At 32.5% G+C, this 21,884-nt stretch overlaps 4 protein-coding genes across 6 annotated transcripts; 3 read left to right on the top strand and 1 right to left on the bottom strand.

Moving 5' to 3' along the window:
• Positions 1-4,981: 4,981 nt before the first annotated feature.
• Positions 4,982-8,540, top strand: LOC120072609 (glucose-induced degradation-like protein). 2 transcript variants are annotated; one of them, XM_039025006.2, is made up of 9 exons: positions 5,000-5,175; positions 5,460-5,515; positions 5,630-5,773; positions 7,301-7,374; positions 7,521-7,575; positions 7,679-7,741; positions 7,829-7,956; positions 8,045-8,129; positions 8,225-8,540. In XM_039025006.2, the coding sequence occupies exons 1-8, from the start codon at positions 5,133-5,135 to the stop codon at positions 8,121-8,123; spliced, it is 642 nt and encodes a 213-aa protein (XP_038880934.1). In that variant the 5' UTR covers positions 5,000-5,132; the 3' UTR covers positions 8,124-8,129; positions 8,225-8,540. The 2 variants fall into 2 exon arrangements, with proteins under 2 accessions (XP_038880933.1, XP_038880934.1); XM_039025005.2 differs by having other exon boundaries at positions 4,982-5,175; positions 8,045-8,540.
• Positions 8,541-10,256: 1,716 nt separating this feature from the next.
• Positions 10,257-13,288, top strand: CYCD7;1 (CYCLIN D7;1). The gene is made up of 5 exons (XM_039025004.2): positions 10,257-10,740; positions 10,836-10,922; positions 11,202-11,300; positions 11,619-11,966; positions 13,052-13,288. The coding sequence occupies exons 1-5, from the start codon at positions 10,387-10,389 to the stop codon at positions 13,148-13,150; spliced, it is 987 nt and encodes a 328-aa protein (XP_038880932.1). The 5' UTR covers positions 10,257-10,386; the 3' UTR covers positions 13,151-13,288.
• Positions 13,289-16,612: 3,324 nt separating this feature from the next.
• Positions 16,613-17,857, top strand: LOC120074260 (thaumatin-like protein). The gene is made up of 2 exons (XM_039027329.2): positions 16,613-16,883; positions 16,980-17,857. The coding sequence occupies exons 1-2, from the start codon at positions 16,817-16,819 to the stop codon at positions 17,657-17,659; spliced, it is 747 nt and encodes a 248-aa protein (XP_038883257.1). The 5' UTR covers positions 16,613-16,816; the 3' UTR covers positions 17,660-17,857.
• Positions 17,858-18,163: 306 nt separating this feature from the next.
• Positions 18,164-21,489, bottom strand: LOC120074732 (uncharacterized). Of its 2 annotated transcripts, none has more exons than XM_039027954.2 (7): positions 21,384-21,489; positions 21,179-21,289; positions 20,520-20,662; positions 20,359-20,409; positions 19,627-19,848; positions 19,376-19,478; positions 18,164-19,125 (listed from the first exon to the last, which is right to left on the bottom strand). In XM_039027954.2, the coding sequence occupies exons 2-7, from the start codon at positions 21,262-21,264 to the stop codon at positions 18,531-18,533; spliced, it is 1,200 nt and encodes a 399-aa protein (XP_038883882.1). In that variant the 5' UTR covers positions 21,265-21,289; positions 21,384-21,489; the 3' UTR covers positions 18,164-18,530. The 2 variants fall into 2 exon arrangements, with proteins under 2 accessions (XP_038883882.1, XP_090168293.1); XM_090312167.1 differs by having other exon boundaries at positions 21,447-21,469.
• Positions 21,490-21,884: the final 395 nt, after the last annotated feature.

Raw genomic sequence — 21,884 nt, 5'->3', positions numbered from 1 at the left:
GAAACTTCTGTCTATGAGGATAGTCCTTCGATTAGTATGGATGAGAGTGACCAGATTGCCAACTCAACAAGCCTACCTTTTTGGGGATTTGTCTGATTTGGGAGCTGGGAACTCAGTTACACAAGAAGGAATTCACTCCTTCCCCAAAGCAGGGGTAAGTAGATAGATTGCTCTCTTAAAGACTGATTCCAAGTCTTGAATATAGTGGTCACACCCTCTCTTTGGAAGAGAGAACTCATTCATAGTAAGACTATGACTTACTGTTCATTAGAGAAATCAGTGGTACTTAATGAGTTAGATGTAACTACAGGGGCAAAATGGTAAATTGGCCCAATTGTACTTATGAGCGATCTATGAAGGGTTATCGCATTGTTGATAGGTTGATATGGATACAGAAATATATCTGTAGTGAGAATAGTGCAACTGTTGGTCTTTAGTGGAGTGTCTGGCAGTTAACGGATGGTAGATCTCGTGACTAAATAGTTTAGTCAGCTATTCACGTACCGTTGGAGCTTCAAGCTACAGGTCCATAAGGTCCCCTTGGTAGCTCAATAGATTCAAGTTGAGAATCAGATTTTGGGGTTAATTTGAAGTGTTCAAATTGACAAGAGGAAATTCAATTATATGTGATATAATTGGTATGATGTATGAGATACATCAAGTGGAGGAATTAATGTAAATATGATTTACATTAAGTACCATAAAATAGAAAAAGAACTATGGTTTGTATGTTTCATGAGATGAAATATTAAAACTATAGGTTATAAATATAATATGGTAAGTTGGTTATCATATTTATTTATAATATATTAATTATATGATAATTAATTACTTTTTCTCCAATAACTAATTAAATGGGAGGTTATTGATAGTTTAATGGTAACCGTGAAATAAAAGAAAAATTGTTTTCCTAAATTTTAGTGAGTTACTTCATTCAGAAAGTTCTCACAGTGACAAGCTATCAAGTAAAAGTGTTTTACTAAGCGATAGTAAAGAGAGACTAAACGATCAGCTAAGCAGTCGCTTAGAATGGACTATATGATAGTCAATCAGCTAAGTGGTCGCTTAGAGTGGACTATACGATAGTCATTCAGTTGATCGTATCTACACGATCGAGTGGCTAAGTCTATACGATAGGCTGCCATTTACTAAACAATCGAGCACATCGTCTATACGATAGACAGTGTCTTATCTCTCACTTGCTCGATTGTCTACTCGATCATAGTTCTCTAGTCTCTTCCTCAAGCCAAGATCATACAAAACCCACCACTCTTGGATTCTCACACCAAGAATACCAAGGTAACCATTGTGGTGGTGTCCTCACTCTGTTCACGAATCAAGTTGGACTCGATTAGGTTTGTTTGTTGTTCATGCTGTTGGTGTTTCTAGTCATTACGTTCGTGTGCTCGTTTGGATGATTATAGACTAATCGAGGGAATCTTGAAGAATGGTTCTTCAAAGGTATGCATCCTCTATCCCTTGTATCATCGTTTAGCATCCTGTAATTTCTGTATATGCATGACCTGCTAGTTTTCGTTTTAAGACTGTAATTTTTTGTGTTCATTTGAATGGAATTTAGAATGATTCCTTTCGCTGCTCATGGAAATCCTCGTTTTTAATTTCCTTCATTCTTCTCTACAAATATCAGTCAAAACAGGGCTGAATTTCTCAACAATTTGTTGGGGATCTCTTATGTTAACAATCTTGGTCACTACCTAGGCCTTCCATCTCATTATCAAGAAGTAGATGTGCTGACTTTAGCTTTATTCAAAAGAAAATTTGAAAAAAAAAAAAAAAAAAAAAAAAAGGAACTCTAGGAGGACTGAATTTTCGTGATTTGGAAGGTTTTAACCAAGCTCCCATTGCCAAGCAAGTTTGGAAGCTGCTAGATGATTCTAATTCTCTTATGTCTATGGTTTTAAAAAGCATCTATTATGAAAATTATTCAATCCTGGAAGCTAAGGTTGGTAATCGTTCCTCTTTTATATGGAAAAGTTTGATTTGGGGCAGAGAACTACTGACTAAAGATATCATATTTAGAATTGGTAATGGAAGAAATGTAATGATGTTTACTGATCCTTGGCTGCCAAAACCTTCACTTTTCAAACTCATTTGCTTTAATACTCTGATGACCGATTCCAAAGTTGTTGATTTTATAATTCCTTGGGAATCCTGGAATGTTGAGAAGCTGGAAGACTTTTTATGTGAAGATGATGTGAATTGTATTAAGAAAATTCCTGTGAATAACAACATCCAAGACAAAATCATCTGGCACTACGGCAAAACAGGCATATACACTGTTAAAAGGGGATACAATCTTTTCATAAAGGGTCTAATTGAAGAGGAATACTCCTATTTAAACTCTTCCTTTTAGAAGAATCTTTGGAAAATGGACACTCATGAAAAAGTTAAACACTTCCTTTGGAGAGCACTATACAACATATTACCAACCAGATGTAATTTAAGTATAAAAGGTCTTGATGTCTTACCTTTTTGTCCTTGCTGCTACGAAGAGTTTGAATGTATTGTCGTGGGTTCGTCCTCCATCTGATCTGATGAAGATAAATGTTGATGTTGCTTGGCACGAGAATCCTTCGTTCAATGCTAGGAATTGGAATTGTCTGTCGTGACTCTTCAGGAAGTTTGAAATTCCTAGCTATACCTGAGATGAAAGCTATTCTAGAAGGTTTTCACCCTTCTTTCCGACAGGGTGTTGAATCAGATTGTTTAGTAGCCGTCAATTTGCTTAATCCATCCACCTATGAAGCAAAGATACTTCATGTGAGGCAAAAAATCCGTATCAAGCACGTATCAAATATCGATACTTCTAGATATTTTCCAGATACGTATCTGACACATATTTGATGTATTTATTTCTATGCGTACTTTTTTTAAAGAAAAAATACAAGCAACTCATCTAATCTTTCCCAATCTAAAACTAGGCAACCTATTTAAAAAGCTCACTACTTGAGACTAGAACTAAAAGGAAAAATAAATAAATAACGAACAAAATCCTAGACTAGAATCATCTAATCTCCATTTTTACATTTGAGTCCCCACAAAATCCACCAAAATATAAACCATTTGGATATTTTCAACAATTTAATGAAGAAGTTCTTCGTTTATTTTCATACTTCTCCTTCTAATCTTCTTCTTCTTTACAATATGAATCACTTTTCTATTGCATTTTATTGACTATTGTACTTCAACATCTTAGTTGTTTTTTTGTATTGTGTTTCAGTATTTGTATTCTATTTTGTGCTATTGTTATTAATTTGTATGCTAAATTTATCTACATCCTAGATTTTTTTTAAAGAAAAAGAAAATGTATCTTCAACGTATCAATATCCTCGTTTTTTAGAAATATATATATTTAAAAATATATATAAAAAAATGACGTATCATTAGACATATCCATATCTTAATTTTTTAGAAATTGACGAATCGTCGTATCCGATCGTATCCGTATCGTGTAGCCGTATCTGTATCTGTGCTTCATAGCCATTCACCTTCTCTTTCAGTGAAGTCGAATGTTTGATAGAGAAAATTCTTAATTTTGCTTCATTTTTAATGGAAATTTCCTTTACTCATGTGAAGAGAAACTTGAATTCAGTGGCCCGTAGGAGATTTAGAATGTCTGGTATTTGGTGTAATTCTTTCCCAAAATGGGTTGTCTCTTTAGCTACTAAACACACGTGTAATTCAAATGCCTTTAAGGCTTGATGAAGTATTTTCTTTCAAAAAAAAAAAAAGATTGTGATATATGGTTTTACTAATCCATCTATAATTTGTATTACCTGATATTTCTTTTTAATAATAAACTAAGCATTCTCCTACTTGTGAACATAACTAATATATTGTTAGTGAATCACATAAGTCTTCGTGTCGATTTTTACAATTTATGTTTTCTTGCTTTCTTTATTTATCGAGTCTCTTTACTAAGTATTCTGTCAGTGGCTTCTGGTGGTATTCACATTTGGCATATGTCTGTTCTAATCGAGATTTTTGGAGATGATTCTGTACTACGATATCATTCGCTTGTTAAGTCTCAATTTTCATCTAGAGTAATTTTAAGATATTTTGAAATCTTGAAGATAATATTGTAACTTATGAAAGAATATAGGTATTTTCTAATCACATAGAAAAGTCTAAGATTTGCCGAATCATTAACTTTTAAAATGATAATTGATATAACCATCAATCATGGAAGTGCATTCAAATTAGTAATAAGAGTTAGTGTTAATGAATTAAGCTATATAAATAACAACAGTCAAGATTTTTGTTTTAGTTCAACAAGGTATAATGACTTTTTTATCCACATAAACTTCAATAGAAATATGTTTCAGTTGAACCCATGACTTAAATTAATAAGGATGTTTTTATTAAAATATATATATATATATATGCTTGACAAAGTATCATATGTAGGGGTGTTTATGGGTGGGGTTGGGTTGTGTTGAGGAGATTTTTTGGACCAACCAAAAAATTCGAATTAGTTGGGTTGGCTATCGAATGACTCGAATAGGGACTCCAAACCCAACTCTAACGGGTTATTTATTTTTTCTTTTCTTTTTCTAATACATTTTTTTATTAACTTAAAATTATTAAAATTGTCTAGAACACATGCTAATAATTAAAATTTCATAAAATGCATGTTAAATAACAAAATCCAACATATCTATTACAAACTTCAAATAAACATCATAACAATATATATGAGTTATAAGTTATAATATATATTTTTTAATAATATTAGAAATTTGGGTTGAGTTGGGTCAACCCATATTTTTAAAAGTGTAACCCAAATCTGACCCAACTCGAAATAAACATAAAAAGTACAACTCAACTCGAAATTAAAACTATCCCAACACAGCTCTTATAATATGGGTTAGATAGTCAGGATTGTCGGGTCATTTGAACACCCATGAACTATTGAGCCAAATTATTAAAATTATATTTCTAATTAAAAATGTTAGAGGTTAATTTTAAAATATTTTCATCTAGCATTTGGTCCCTTTGGCCGCCCAAGAAGCCACTTAGATAGTCCCTTCTTCCAGGTTCGGTTTTACGTTAAATAAATAACCGTTAAACTGCTCGCTAATTGCAACCACCGGAAATTTAGCGGCAAAGCGATGCCGGTGCGAGTTGAGAGCTCAACGCCTTCTCAAATTTCAGGTAATTCCACTTTTCATCATCCATCCTTCTCCTATATTTCTCACCTCTGATCGATTCTGAAAACTGGGGTTTTTCTTCTGCCGATCCATCCATCCATGAATCAACGTGTATCAATTAGGGTTTTTCTTCTATTTTCCTGTTTTTGTTCGATTTCTCCGGTTAATTTATCGCCTTGTTCTTGGACTGAATTTACTTGCGATTCCATTAGAGTCACTGTTTTCCCTACTTAAGTTGCTTTTGGAAAATTGATTCGAGTTTCTCATTCATAATTTTGCTGCTGGTAGGTGCTGATCCTAGGCAGACCACTCCTCAAGCTTGTACACTGTTGAGTGTTGGACAGGTTTCATATTCGTCAGTTTTTTCGTTAACTCAGTACTCAACCATTTGCCATGTTGATTTAGGTTGAATAATAGTTGAAATTATCTTCAAGTAGCCTCATGATTTTTTGTACCAGGCCTTCTCCGGTACTCAGAATGTCTCTAATAATCAAAAGGATGAGGCATGGAGGGTGAATGTACGAATACAGGGATTGGACCTTGAACATGGGTACCTCTGTGGCACGATGGAGGCTCTTAATGTTCCTATGGCGGACACACCGGTAAATAAACTCTTGGTTTGTTTTCTGTGAAAATTGAGTGTAAACATTAACTTGTTTATGATGCTTAACACGAAGCTAAAAACTACTCTTATTAATTACTTTCATATGTGGCTATATGGAGTATGATTTCTGCATACTTTCTTGTATAACCACAATTTATGACTTCCGTTGGCTGATTGATCTTATTTAATATATTGTGTGTGAACTCTATGGTTATGATTCTACATTTCTTTTTCATTGGGTTATCCTATGGTAAGGCTGGGGTTTCTATCATATTGTTAATCACCTCCATATTTCTCTTCTGCTGCAAGAAACACGACCTGCTTGTTTTAATTGTTGTCATACTCTTTTATAAACCCATTTTGCATTACTACTAGATGCACCTTTTAACTTAGCAAATGAGCGTACTTTCCTCTTTGACTTTGATTTGAGAATGTGTTGCACATGCTTGATGATGGATTTTATGAAATGTATTGCATTGTTGCTCATCATTCCTCTCTTAAGAACGAACGTACTTTTGAGAATTTCCTTTAAAAAAACTCTGTAGGTGCTGACAATAAGCATTTGGCTCATTTTAATCAACTAAAACCACACAATGTAGTAGCTAAAAAACAGTATGGGTATGACGATGATTATATTTACTTGTTCAGAGAAAATTAATTTTCTCTTATTTCCATTCGCATTGTTTACTTGAGTGGGAACTAAAGAATGATTCTTACATATTCTGTACCTGAAAAAAAATTGCTGTTTCTTACCCAACAAGAAGGGCTCTTTCTTATTTTCATTTCCATGTTTTCCAAACTAAAAATGATTCTTAACCTCTGTACCCATCTCAGACTGGGAAATATTTTCATTGATCGATTTTGTCGTGGGTGGAGGATGACATTCTTATCATCCCACTTTGTGAGCCCATCAAAACAATATCACTAACAACCTCTCCATATCTATTCCAATTGATAATAAAAATCTTCTCCATTTTCCTTTTTCTTTTGTGTATGCCCTCTTTCTTTCATTGTTACTGAATGAAAGATTGAAATAAATAAATAAATAAACGCCGTAGCATTAGACCATCAATTTTTTACTTTTCTTTTCATGGCAATACTTACACAAGAAGATCCAAGACAACCTTTAGAGGTCAGATTTTTGCTCATTTCCATATTTCAATAGCGTGCATCAGTGGCAACTGCCAAGAGAAGATGTCATCTTCTGAATAAAGTGGGAGAGATTGGGGTAAATGGAGCCAATGATGAATTGGTTAAAATAAAATTTTTTTATTAATGAATAATGACAAAGCATCTCATATATCGATCTAGTAGCTATATTAGAACTATAATTACTTCAATACAAAAAAAAAAATACACAATTTACATTACTTGATTCCATTCTATTTGAGAAATTATACTTGCTTAAATTCATGTTTTGAAAACCTTGGGTGCTGGATTCTACTGAATTTATCTAGTGCCTTGTTTGGAATGATATTACTATAGCTTCATTTGAAAATTTGTTTGGCTTTTCTGATTGTGACAGGTAGTAACCTTTTGGGAAGGAGAAATTGTGGATGGCAAGAATTATAATTTCTTCACTGGAAAATGGCAAGCAGCGTATGTAATTAATATATAAACTAACAAGAATCACCAAGCTTATTTGTATCGAGCTGTTGAAAACAAGTTTATTTCTGATGTGAACTTTAATATCGGTAAGAACATAAAAATCTTAACCTCTTAAGTCCTTTTTTACAATATTTCAGACCAGAAGATGATATAAGGCACTGGACCAAATTTCCGTCATTTGCTCCCCTGATGGTGAGGACCCCATAGTCAATACATCCCTTCATTTAGTACTTTTAGCTCCATTGATAACGGTCTGTTTTTTTTACGTTTACCTTTTTTAAAAAATCTGTTCCAGAACCAGGTGGAAGTTGATGGCGGAAAATCTTTGGACCTTAGTAATTATCCATGCATCTTTATGGTATTCTGACCTCCTTTTACAGTTACTGTTTCAGTGTCCATAAACATTATTACGTTCTTAAGACCAAGGATTATGGTTGCTTTGCAGAGATGGAAAGAGCAATACTTTGTGAATGTTGGAACCGATTGTGGGTTAACTATAGCTGGCTTTTATTATGTTTGCTTCTCTTGTAGTGACGGTTCTATCAATGGCTTCTACTATGACCCTAATAGTAGGTATGAATCTTAATTATAACCACAGATTAAATACAGCTTTCCTCTGCTTTAACAATGTAGTTAACAAGTTACTGCATGAAATCTGCAGCCCATTTCAGAAGCTTGAACTTAAATCCACAAACGAGGGAAGATCAGGTTTCAGCTTCTCATCGTACGTGCTGCAATGACCCTAGGTGGGAAATTCCTTAATACAATTATGGTTGGTTTAACTTATTGCTATATATGAATTCCATGGTTTTCCTGCTTCAAACCACTGAAGTTAAAGCAGGGGCTTAGTGATACCGAGATTTTGCTTCGACATTTGGAGACTCGCCATGAAAGTTAATGGGAAAGGTCCAGTGTACCAAGTTCGGTTTATGAAAATTTTGGTCCCAAAAGTTGCAGGATTGAAGACTCAAGCTACAGGTTGTAATGATTCTATCTCTGTTCTGTTGTTTGTTTCTCAAGTTTATAATTTCCTTTTTGGTGCACGTAGATATGTGAAATTGTGGGAATATTGTACTACATATGGTAAGAAGTTTTGAGATTGTATGTGTGGGAACAATAATGGCAAAAGCAAAAGAGAACAGCCATTTATGGATGAATGCTGGGTCACTCACACTTCACCTACTCTCAAATAATGACTCTCATGCACAAGTACACTGTTCAAGTTGAACCTCTCTTCAATTACAGTAACAGTAGTAATTTACCATATAGTTTGGTAGTTGAGATATTTCTACTAATGAATAGAATAACTTCTCTTGAAGGCAAGCTTTGGTGATTTTTAGTTTGAGATAACTAAAGGGTTCTTTTCAAATATAGGAAAATGAACCAAAATATTTACAAATAATAGTAAAATATCACAGTCTATCTGTGATTGACAGCGATAGACTATCTATGTCTACCATGATGCAGATAGATACAAATAGTAGTTCATCGCTATTTGTCACGGTTTATCACAGATAGACCGTGATATTTTGCTATTATGTATAAATATTTTTAGTTGTTTTATCATTTAAAATAATTTTTTTCATAACTAAAATAACTTTTATTGTACTCAAAATAACTTCAAATCATGCTTTTAATCATTCAAAAATTAATATAAGTCATGTTTGGCAATCATTTTACTTGTGTTTAATTTTCAAGTAATTTTTTTATTTGAAAATTAATCCTATAAACTCTCATTCCATCAATTGGTTTCTATGTTTTGTTGTTTACATTTTAAGAGTGTTTTCAAAATTTGTCTTATGGAAAACTAAAAAAAGTAATCTCTATGATTAGGAAAACGTTAGAATTTAGATCCTATGATCCTCAAATAATTTTGTCTTAATAGTTTGACAAAATGTTATGAAAATCTTAACGAATTGGAATTAAGAACTCTTTTGGCATGAGAGCTTCTAATTCTCCATCACTAAAATTCTTAAGGCGACAATTTCAATTCTAGATTGGATTGTAGATACATATTATCTTAAGATCAAAGCGCTTGAGACAAAGAATAGGTTCTTTGTCCTAAGATTCAAACACTCCACAAAATGAATGTTCTTGACATGCAACTTAACATATGAATTACAAATTCAAGAAGCTCTCCTAGCTAATTAATCTTGAAAGACATACAAAGACTAAAACCTGATTTATCGTAAACTAATCTAAACAATCTAAAGGTAAGGTTTTAATAGCCTCCCAAAGAAAACTCTAATGGCATATCATAGTTCATAGTAAAATTGACTAAAATACCCCTACTTAAAATGTCCTGAAAATGATAAATTTAGAAAACAATAAAATTACATCAAAATTATTATATAAAATTTAATTGATAATTTGATGTCCTAGATGATTCATATCACAAGGACCATTGAAACTATTTAGGAGTATTTTCTCAAATAAATTCTAACTTTCTCCAACAAATTTGTAATATAATCTAATTTTAAGTTTCTAAGAATTAAACTAAAATATGTCCATGCTAAATCAACTAGACTATTACTAACAAGCAAAAGTATTAAGTTATTGAATTAAAAGTAAACTCTTATTTACTCGAATGCATTTTCAAATGATTGAAGAAAAAGTATGAGCAATTGGGAAAGAAGTAATTGATTCCAGTTGGAGAGGGCAGTTGAGTTGTTGAAAACAGCTTTTCCTTCTGAGCCAAAAGAACTTATTTACTTCAATTTTAGGGTTTTGTAAGGGCTCAGCTTCAACCAGCATATCCCTCGTGCTCTCACCTAAATAAATGACCAAAAATATCCCATACTTAACCATTTACCCTTTTCATGTGGGACATGCTTTCTCCTCCTTAAATTTCCCACTCTCAACCTTCATGATCATCTACATCTTATCAATTTACCTCTTTAAAAAAAAACATCACCTTAACAAAATACGTTATCAAATGAGACGTAAATATATCTAGATCTTACGGGCGTGTTAGCTAGGTTATAATAATTCTCTTTTTCATTTATGAGTTTGTTGAAATATCTCGAGAAAAAGAGGTATTTAACTTCGTCGTTCGAATTGTCGATCGACTTCTATTATTCTTTTTTTTTCTTTCTACCCAATATGGAAGCTTTGCTTTGTGATGAGGATTGGCTCTCGTGTTCAACTGAGACTCGTAACGAAAAGCATGGTGGTTACGGTAAAAGCGTCATGGGTTCGGTTTGTATGACTACGACGATGAAGGAAGAAGACGAGCAGGCCGTGTCAGTGTGCATGGAGAAGGAGATGAGTTACATGCCTGAACCTCATTATAAGGAGTTTCTTGAAAGTAAAAGTCTTGTTTTTGTGAGGCTTAGATGTATTCAATGGCTTATCAAGGTCAAGTTTTTCTTCCATTGATTTTCATCTAAAAGAAAAAAAAATAAATAAGTAAATGAGTTCTTTTAACATTTTTATTCTTAAATATTTTTCAGTGTAGAAGTCGATGGAATTTCTCATATGGAACTGTTTTTCTTGCTGCAAATTACCTTGATCGCTTCATATCTAAGAACAGATCCAAAGTAAGCACATTTCTTCATTTTTTGTTGATGGGTTTGAGAAACTTAAAAAGTAAATTTCCCATTTGGGTATTGTTGATGGATTCATGCCGAACTCTTAACCCGAATGTCTGTCATATTAAAGAAATATGGATTACATTTCATTATAAGATAGATTAGATTCTCAACACTAATTAATTCAATAAACCTTAACTATCTTAAATTAATTAGTTCATTTTACAAGGAATAACCAAAGTATTTACTTAATTAGCAAAAGAATAATATATATAATTGAAATGGCAGGAATGGAAGGATTGGATGGTTGAATTATTGGCTGTTGCATGCTTATCCATAGCCAGCAAATTCCACGAGACCTATCCTCCAACTTTAAGTGAAATTCAGGTAAATCTTTTTAAATGATTTTTTTATGAACTAATTAGTTTTCCTTTTTTCTATAATAATAATAATCATAATTTTGGTTAGAAATTCAAAAAATTATGAAAAGTTAGATTAAAAGAAACCTTTTGGCTACTCTAACGTTTGATGTAAATCGAAAGGTTGAACATCGCTATTAAATATGTATTGATATTTCTTAAAAAATTTATAAATCTATTAGTATTAGGTGGTTTTTGATCTTTAAGAACATAAAACAAATCATTAAAAGAATCATTATATATATTGTAATGAATATTGATGATTTGGATAATACTATTATTGAAGATGGAGGATTATATGGATCATGTGTTTGATCAAAGCTGCATTGAAAGAATGGAGATGATATTGCTAGAAGCATTGGATTGGCATCTAAGTTGTCCAACACCTTATTATTACATCCAACTTTTGGGTCTGAAATTATTGGAGTCTTCCATTGGAGAAGAAGCTGATTATGTTTTGATGGTGAAGATCAAAGAGTTGCTTATTGGAGCAGTGTTGGATTACAGGCTCATCCCTTTCAAACCAAGTCTCATTGCTATCTCTTCAATTTGGTGTTGTTTAGATTTGCTTCCTCCAATCACCTCTCAATCTTCTCTTTCATATTTTATGAGCCTCTTCGATCAGCATCATAAGGTAATTAAATTGGCCTATCAATTCTTTCTTACTTTTTAATTCTAACATATTTTTTATTTTATTACACTCTTTTGAGTTTCATATTAAGTGGTTTTAAATAGGATCGTCATTGGATGCCCTAATTAGAAGGATAACATATGACAATTAAGTTGATGTGATTTGACTTTTTTTAACATGATCCATTCATTTAAAGTTATCAAAAGTATATTGGGATTGCATGTTTGGTAACCAATTTGAAAACAAATGATTCAATGAAAATAACTTTAAAAAATTAAATCTCAATTTGAAAACAAATGTGTTTAATAGCATATTAAGAAATTTAGTTTCAATTTTAAAAATTGTTCAAAAATGTGTTTGATTATATGTTTATAATCTACAAAACTAATTATAATTGCTCACTAAATATTCAAATGAATATAAATTATTATTGATTAATTTATGAACTCGATTTATGTTAAAAAATTTGTAAAATATTTATCTTGTAATATATATATTTTTTATTAAATGAAATACTATATTTATTTAAATTTTATCTTTTTTTTAATACCCACCATTTTAAAATTTCAAATTCAAAATTTGAATACCCTAAGACATAAAAATGTTATTTTCAAAATTTTCACTATTTAGATCAAATAATTCGAAAACAACTTTCGAAAATGTAACAAAATTCAAATTGTCTACCAAACCGAGACTCATTAACTCAATGAATCTGAAAACATGAACAGAATTTGAATTGTCTACCAAACAACCCTTATGTTTTCTTTTAGAACAAGAATTAAATGCATCCCGGATGGACCCAGATCACTCTAATTAATACACAAAAAAAAAAATCATAAATATTTCTAAAATGAAGTAAGAAGAATTTGTCATGTGACAAATTATGATTACAGAATTGGATGAACATAGATTGACAAATCTATGATATTCTTTCTCTTCTACCTAGTTGCATCACACGTTGACAAAGTTTAATCACCAACTTAATTACCATATCATCTTCTAATTAACTAAGTTAGAACAGATCATTTAGAACTATTATCCAAATTGATTACTAATTATTTCATGTGGTGTTGAACCAAATTATATAGGATGAGATGATGAAATGTCGAGCCATTATGGAAGCTGTTCAATCTTCTTGCTGCCCTCAAAGCCCCACCTCTGTATTAATGAAGAACCATTGCTGCTAAAGTCAAGAGAGCCAACACAAATCATTTCTTTAAATTAATAATCAACGGCTCATTTGATATCCATTTTGTTTTTAGTTTTCTATTCTTAAAGTTTACGTTTACTCTCTCCTAGTTTCGATACCTTTCTTGGAAAAAAAACAAAGAAAATATTTTGATCCTTTCAAAAACAAAAATTGTGTACTCTTTTAATTTTCAAAATTTTGCTTTAATTAGGTTTTGAAAATATTTTTAAAAGATTGATGGACAAAGTCATATTTATATTTATAAGGTTAATTTGAAAAAAAAATAATTAAATAATTATCAATTGAGGTCCACTAGAGTTAATATATAGGAAAAATCAAGGATAATTGTAACAATCATGGAGCTTCATTTATTATTATTTTATTCATGTGGCAAAGAATTTGTCATTTTTAGTGAAACTAATTTGGAGCTTACTCTCAATTTTCTTTCTCTCTGCGAATTAATTTTTCATAGCTCATCATCAGTGTAATACCCTCGATTAAAAACCTTAAAATTTAGGAAAATTATTTCAAATGATTAAACTGTTGAAAATATTTACAAGATATAGCAAAATTTTAGAACTATCAATGATAGACGTTGATAGACAATTACTTCTATTAGTGTCTATCAGTGACATTGATAGAAGTCTATGTGACAATAATAGACACTGATAGAAGTCTATCAGTATCAGTCTATCAGTGTCTATCATTGATAGTTCTAAAATTTTGTTATATTTTAAAATAGCCATAAAATTTATAGCCACACATTTGGTTTGAACTTTAAAGAAAAAAAAAAGTAGATCGTTTATCAATAATGTTGTACATGTCTGCATCATTTCTATGGGATTTGGATCATAGATAAACCCAAATTTGTAAAAAGTAGAAAATGTAATTTTTTCGAAGGTTTTAACAAACTATTAAGATTAAATTTATAATTTAATCAAAATTATACCACATAAATGTTTATATGATTTACATATTAAAAAGATCAATATTATTATACACACAAACATAATAATTTATACAAAATATATATATATATATATATATATATATATATATATATATATTTGGGGAGATGGCCTATGAAATGGAGCTTTAGAAGTAGTATGCTTGAACAACAAATATTCCAACTTAATCCCTTTAAAGTTTAAACCTATTTCTTATTCAAAAGATTTTAAAAGAGCCCAAATCTTAACTTTTGAAGAGCCATTTGCCATAATCTTTCCAACTCCTCTTTAGAATATGCTTATTCCAAATCTTACATCTTATATCTAAAATATTAATAATATTTGACAAAATATAATAATAACAAAAAGTAACAAAAGTATGTATTGTTACAACTTCTCTTTTCATTTAAAAATATATGTGATAATGATAGTAATAATAATAATATTTAGTATAAGACAATATGAAGATGGTTGAATTGTTTCAATTCAAAAAGAGAGGGAGGTCAAAATATTATACTTTCAACTTTCTTTCTTTTTTTCTCTCGTCAAGTTTTATTATTATAAGATGAAGATCGAACTATTGACCTTGAAGATGGTGATTATAATTAATTTATTTTCTGAGCTATGTTTAGATGGTCTCTAATATCATAAAAAGGAGGATGATAAACAAAAGTTACCTTTTTTTTTTAGTTTATTATTTGTTATTTAATTAAGTTGTTATCCAGTAATTTTGTAATGGAGGTAGATAGAGTTCTAAGATATTCATTTACTATTTTATTTATAATTTTTTAATTAAAGAAAATGTTAAGTTGGTATGAGATTCTCAAATGGCAAATCATTCTCCAACTTCCATTCTTTCTGTTTCCTTTTTTATTTGGTTATTTGTAACTTTTAAATGCAATCTTATTGGAGAAGAATCAAAAAGATAAAATCATTATATTCTCCCTGCAGAATTTAAACATAAATAATCCCATAAAGTAAAATGTTAATTATTCCAATTTGTATCTAAAGCTTACCATTTAATTACTTTAATTTTGTTCTTTTATGTAGACAAAATTGTGTATAGGATGGAAATAAAAGGTTTTTAGAATTGATGCCATATAATTTATAAGGCTACTCTTTCATTTTTAATTTCACAAAAATATTTGAGTACTTGGTGGCTTGAACCTTATAAATGAGAATTTTTAAAAGATTATGTACGTCTACATGTTTGGTATGATATTGAATTTGTTAAAATCTATCTTTAAAAAAATGTTTAAATCACTTTGGTTGTGTTGAAAAACATTATGAAACACACATATAATCACTTAAAACTAATTTATAAATATGTAATTTTACATTTTAAAGGCAATATTCATATCATCAAAATTATTTCCGAAGGACTAAAAATTTATAAGTAATTTTGAAAATAATAAAGGAAATTTTAACCCTTTTAATATCACTCTCAAACATATTCTAGGTAAATTATATTTTTAATCTTGAAAGCAACCGGTTCATCAAAAGAGAGTTGAAGAAGAAATAGGAGAAACGAGTGAGAAAAGGGTTTTTGTTATAAAAGTTGTCACATCAACTTTCGATTTATGGATGTTTGGAGACTTATTGTTCAACTTTATTGTACATAAAAACTAATTTGACACAAATCACAAATCTAAGGAATCAAAAATATAATTCACTTAAAAATTAAATTAAGCTTTGTCGTTAACCATCTTCTTTTTGGTTTTCTTATTTTGAAAATTATACTATTTTTTTACAAATTTTTTGTTAGGTTTCTCACATTCTTTAAGACCATACAATTGAATTCTAAACCACATAAAATATATATATAATCAAGTTTTCAAAAACTACTTTTTTTCGTTTCTAAAATCTGTCTATGCTTCTTAAAAAGTAAGTAATAAAGCAAGAAAATCATGAATGAAAGTAGTGTCTATATATACTTAGTCTTATTAACAGAAAATACAAAATAATATACTTTTTAAAAATTAAGCTCAAAGACCTACATCTACCTAATGATTTTTTCTTATCTACTTTTGTTTTCAAAATCAAATTCAAATTTTGAAAACTTTATAAAATATATATTTTAACAACTTGTATTTTAATTAATAGAAGAAATCAAATATTTGCTTAAGAAAGAAAGATGATGATGTAATTATAAAATTTAAATAAAAAAAATCAATTTTCATAAGAATTATAATACCTTTCTCCTCTTTTTTCCATTTTCTATCTTGAACTACTTTGCAAATCAATTAAATGAAATTACTATTTATAAAGAAAGATATAATCAATTTCATCTTGAATTTAAATCAACCCATCCCAATTGTCTTCACAAAAAGAAAAGGGCAAAAGACTACACCTTTGAACGACAACCTAAGAAGAATATACAATAAATTACAACAAAAGAAAATTATAGCCATGTTTTAGGATTCCAAATGGTCGTGTCTTTAGACACAAATCCAACTACTTCAGTGGGTTAACCACGTACAACTAACCAACATATTATATCACAATGAGAGGGGAAAAAATAGAAATAAAAGAAAGCCCCATTAAGAAGAAATGAATATTGCCCTTTATTTGAAAGTGAAAGTGATACACCAAAAGGAAATTGAGATAAAGCAATCGTAAACTCAAATATATAGTTCTTCATTGATGCCCATTTTCAATTTCACTTCTTCCCCAAAACTCTCTTTTTTTTGTTTACATTCTCAAGATCTTCTGAAGCTATGGCAGCTGTTTCACTTCTCATCATCTACATTCTTCTCTGTTCATCAATGCCTTTCTTAATCACAAGTACTACTCTCTCCTGGTCTCATCTTGAATCCGTTGTGTTCTTTTTCTAGAGAACAGAGCTTTACAAATGTACTGATTTGTGTTGTTTTTGTGCAGATGGGGAACAAATCATCATAGTCAACAACTGTAACGAAAGCATATGGCCGGGAATTCTTGGCGGTGCAGGGCAGAACACGCCGAAAGATGGGGGTTTCTTACTCGGAAGTGGCCAGGAAGTAGTCATCGACGTACCCGACAAATGGTCGGGGAGAATATGGGGTAGGCAAGGCTGCAACTTTGACTCCAACGGTAAAGGCTCGTGCGACACGGGCGACTGCGGCGGCCAACTACATTGTGGAGGATCTGGGGGTGAACCACCAGCCACATTGGTGGAAATGACGCTAGGGTCGTCGACATCACCCCTACATTTCTACGATGTGAGTCTGGTGGATGGGTTTAACTTGCCTGTGTCAATGAAGCCGGTCGGAGGAGGGGTTGGCTGTGGGGTGGCGTCTTGCGAGGTCGATGTGAACGTTTGTTGCCCGTCGACGCTAGAGGTGAGAAGGGGCAGCAAGGTTGTGGGCTGCAAGAGTGCTTGTTTGGCTATGCAATCGGCTAAGTATTGTTGCACAGGACAATATGCAAATCCAAATACTTGCAAGCCTACTCTGTTTGCTCACTTGTTTAAAGCCATATGTCCCAAGGCTTATAGCTATGCTTATGATGATTCCTCCAGTCTTAACAGATGTAGGGCTTCTCGTTATGTCATTACTTTTTGCCCTCCTCAGTTGTTGTAGATGGCTGTTAGGCTTCGATGTCTTTTGGTTTTATTAGTTCTTCATTGCTAAGGTTTTGTTTTCCTAGCTTATGTAACTGTAATGGGAAGATCCTTCTATCAATGGAAGAGAGAATTTTCGTTTGTTTTACAAACTGTAAAGTTACATCTAATTCTAAATGAAGTTGATTTTGGAGGATTCTCATTGAATACTGTCAAACTCCAAGCATTTTTTATTCAACCTCAAAAACATTAATGACGATAATATAATATGTTCTACCTTTTGTTGTTTTTCTAGATGATGCAAGCATTTATAACTTAGAGAATATGGGGAAAATGTCATTAAAAATCGATAATGAATGAAAGCGAGAAAAAAATTGTAAACAGTAAAAGGAATCATATTAGCTACACGAAACATTGAGATTTATATAATCTCCTCCTCCTTACAGTATATTTAAACTTCATTACAATATATTAGCTACACTCACGAAAAGTGAGAGATTAATTTATTATTGTAAAAAGAATATATCAAAAATAAAGATTGCATAATTACTTCTATATAAATTCGTAAATAACGCACAAATCATTCCAAGTGAAGTCTTGCAAAGCAATATCTAGCAACTAAAATGGACTCTTTTTTCAAGTTCAACAATAATTGATTTTTCATTCTTAATCCAACTAATCACAAAAAATAGAATTCTATCGAAATGAAGTTTGGTAATAAATATCTCAAAGATGGCATAAAACTACATCACCCTTGACTATAACAGAGGAAGTGGTGAGGCCACTACCTATTTGATGTGCCTTGGTGGTGCAAGTTCAACCATGGCACAGAGGAAGGAAAAAGTAGGATCATTGAACAGGTGTTAAAACTAGTAAATATACAGCCTAAGTTATGAAGTCGAATCCACTTCTTCTTTCGTATTCGATGTGGAACTGGAAGTAACATCTCTAGCTTCAGGTGCAGGTGCAGGTGCAGGTGCAGAACCTAAGCCCAGCAATAAAGGAGTTTCTTTCTTTTCGGTTTTAGGACTTGTATCAGCCGGAGGCCTTCCCGACCAAGCTCTCAGAGGAGGTTCAAAATGCTTACTAGCAACATCAGGAGGTGGTGCATCCTCTCCAGGAAGAACAAGAAGACCCTTTTCACGGAGAGATGATGGTTCTTTGTAGCAGGTGTTCCAGAGTGAATCGACAAGCTGCCTTTCTTCCCTAGCTGCCCCAAGATCTTCAGGTGACAGTAAACTGATTCCCTTTATCCGTTCCTCCAGAACCTGCTTTAACTTGTCATCATCTTCACCTAACCCTCCACCATTCTCACCTGTCTTGTCCTTGGCAAGTTCGAGGAGGCCACGAAGAGCAGCTTCCCGTACCTCAGCATCATCACTGGATGCCAGGTGTAGCATAATACGAGGAAATCCGAGTTCATTCACTATGTGGCAATCTGAAGTATTTTCATGCAGCAGGTAATGGACTAAGTTAAGGGCTTTCCTGCACAATGGTTCCCTCAATGAGTAGTTGTATAACAAAGAAACAGACTCGATCAATTACAACAGCTATCCCCAAACAGAGGGATTTACACTATTTGTCATTCAAACCTAAGAACTTATTGCATCGAAGTAATGAACATTATTATATTCATTCCTATAGCTCCTAAAACTCCCAAGAGGAAATGGGATTTTCCTAAGGTCGTGAAGGCAAGGTGGTTGGAGGTGATGGATTATGATTCAATCATAATTACCTTTGAAATCTTACACTCTCGGAGCCAAGAGCATCTCTCAAGCCTGCATAACCATTTGCAAGTCGGAATGCAGCAATACCAGGTTTGTTGTATCGGATTAAAGCTGCAGAGAAAGCAGCCAAAGGGAAAACAAAAACAAAACCGAAAACAAAGTCAGCAACATACACAAAAGCCCCTAAAGCCTATACAGAAACAAATTGAACACTTATTCACCAAAAAAAAGAGGAAAAAAAAGGAATCTGTATACTGACAGGATATAGCACCAAGAGCTTTGGTCCGAGCAGTGACATCAGGGTCTGAAGTAAAGTTCATGAGAAGCGACTCTAAACCATTCAATTCCATCACCAGTTGTTGACTTCGTGGGTTATTCTGAACGATAGTGGTCACAACTTCTGCAGCTTTGGCTCGAATATTTGCATGGGGATTCTTAAGATATCCAAGAAGAGGATGCAGCCCACCAATAGAGTGAAGGTCTGTCAGCAATATGATTAGTGTGAAGAGGATGAGAAACAATTTCACTCAAAGAAGTGATACCATAAACTCAACGGTGACATTTTATTCTTGGAAAAAAGTTCAACAATAATTCCACAACTTGGAAACATTGCTCAGAATGTAACAGTTCAAAACCCATTTGCAGGTAATTTCTAATCTTTCTACGTAAAAGCACCCCAAAAAATTCTACATTAGTTATTGTGGTGACAGTACGCCAGAAACTGCAGCAGCTTCTCCCTTATTCCATGATATATATCAAACTAGGTGCCTAACCTAACAGCAACCAACCTAGAGCAATGAAAAGCCCTCTGTCTCAAAAGCATATAGAAACTACAAAGACCACGGTCAATTGAGTGCAATTCGTAGATTCTACCAACTGTTTTTCTCTTAAAGAAATGAAAGCATGTCATGCTTCCCCGTAAGGTATCATAGAAACAATCCACATCCACCCAACAATTAATTTATATAATGCAATAAAGAGAGTACTTTACCATTGGCCATGTCAATCGACTCGACATGCTCTTGTAGCTCATCAAGCATATCTACAAGGATCAGAAAATGTACCACAACAATTTAGAAAATGTCCTTAAGAGGAAATAGAACCCCTGCCCGGAGAGACTAGGGAAAAGGATAGTTCTGAAAATGAAAGTACCTTCAATATCCTCTGAATTAACACCTTGAGCTTCCAAGACTTGCTCAGGAGTCTGCATCACTTGAGTTATCTCCTTCATGCGCTGGACAACATCAACACTCTGAGCTTGCATTGCTTCCATAAACCATCTCCTATCCTCCTCACTGGGAAAAAAATAAAAAAGACGTAATTCAACACCACCTTTTAATAAATCATCCAGGAAACACATCGTGCAAAACAGATAAATCTAACCACGGCCACACAACATAATTTGAAACCAAGGTTCACATCTTCAAAATCAGCAACAATAGCAACAACTATGGTATACACCCACATACTAACACAATTAATGCTGGAAGACGACTTAAAAATCATTGCAGATATGTGTTAAAGAGATGCATAGTCAGTTAACCTAGTAAATTGATTCCATTACTGAAATGGGTATTAAGCAAATAACGTCTCCTTACAGATTAATAATTCTTATTGTTCTTCGCAACTAAAACAATCTTCTAAAATAACATCTACAACAGTTAGAGAATGCAAAAGCACCACAATAGCTTCAACAGCAATAACCCAATAAAGCTATTAACAAATACATGAGATATCAAAGACGAGAAACAGATCTTAGTACTTGATTAATCGACAATTCAAGCAGACAGAGAGAGAGAGAGAGAGAGGACCTCAAATTACGATTAGGGCGAGTTCCGTCGGAGTGAGCAAGACTCCATTTGAGCAACCCATCCCAGTTGGGACCGTCTTTCGCCATAGCCGTTCAGTAATTGAAGGAAGCCCTAAGTAACGAAGACGATAGATTAATGTGCAGTGAAGTACGACAATTAGGAATTGTAAGAATCAAAACATGGAAACGGGAAGGTCGATTTATACAAAAGAAACGCGGCAAGTAGACGATTCGTGAACCCTCTTGATTCTTCGGTTCTAGAATTATACCTTCAATGACTTTTCTTCGGAAAATGCTAAAAAAAATAGGAAAATTTCACAAAATAACCCGAAACTCAAAAACTTTTCTACCAATAACCTTTTTCTAAAAACTTTTGTATCACTAACCTTGTGTCCATGTGAAATTCCAAAATTACCCTTAATTTTTAAAAAGTCTTCAGACCGTTTGGTGAACGCACGTCTCTCAACTATCAAGAAATGAATGAAATTGAGGGAGACCTTATAAGTTGTCAAGTATTCGTAGAGAGAATACTAACTGATTGGATAGAGAATACTAAGCGAGCATTTAGAGAATATTAAGCGAGCGTTTAGATATTACTAAGCGATCAGATAGAGACTACTAAGCGATCGTTTAGCTAACTGTTATGCAGACATCTGTTATGCGATCGTTTAGCTAACTGTTATGCGATTGTTTAGATATTCATTATA

Source organism: Benincasa hispida, chromosome 3 (genome assembly GCF_027475165.1).
Source record: "Benincasa hispida cultivar pf3 chromosome 3, pf3_genome.v1.1, whole genome shotgun sequence".
In the NCBI taxonomy this organism is placed as follows: Eukaryota; Viridiplantae; Streptophyta; class Magnoliopsida; order Cucurbitales; family Cucurbitaceae; genus Benincasa; species Benincasa hispida.
Note: the sequence above shows the minus strand (reverse complement) of the source record. Positions and strands in the feature narration are given on the sequence as shown.

Bases quoted from the DNA above. Each gene is read 5' to 3' on its own strand.
- LOC120072609 (XM_039025005.2), top strand. From the start codon at position 5,133: ATGCCGGTGCGAGTTGAGAGCTCAACGCCTTCTCAAATTTCAG. The intron at 7,375-7,520 runs GTATGTAATTAA...ACAATATTTCAG, and splicing joins ACTGGAAAATGGCAAGCAGC to ACCAGAAGATGATATAAGGC. The intron at 7,742-7,828 runs GTATTCTGACCT...GTTGCTTTGCAG, and splicing joins ATTATCCATGCATCTTTATG to AGATGGAAAGAGCAATACTT.
- LOC120074260 (XM_039027329.2), top strand. From the start codon at position 16,817: ATGGCAGCTGTTTCACTTCTCATCATCTACATTCTTCTCTGTTCATCA. The intron at 16,884-16,979 runs GTACTACTCTCT...GTTTTTGTGCAG, and splicing joins AATGCCTTTCTTAATCACAA to ATGGGGAACAAATCATCATA.
- LOC120074732 (XM_039027954.2), bottom strand. From the start codon at position 21,264: ATGGCGAAAGACGGTCCCAACTGGGATGGGTTGCTCAAATGGAGTCTT. The intron at 20,663-21,178 runs GTCCTCTCTCTC...TTTTTTTCCCAG, and splicing joins CGCCCTAATCGTAATTTGAG to TGAGGAGGATAGGAGATGGT. The intron at 20,410-20,519 runs GTACTTTCATTT...TGATCCTTGTAG, and splicing joins TAATTCAGAGGATATTGAAG to ATATGCTTGATGAGCTACAA.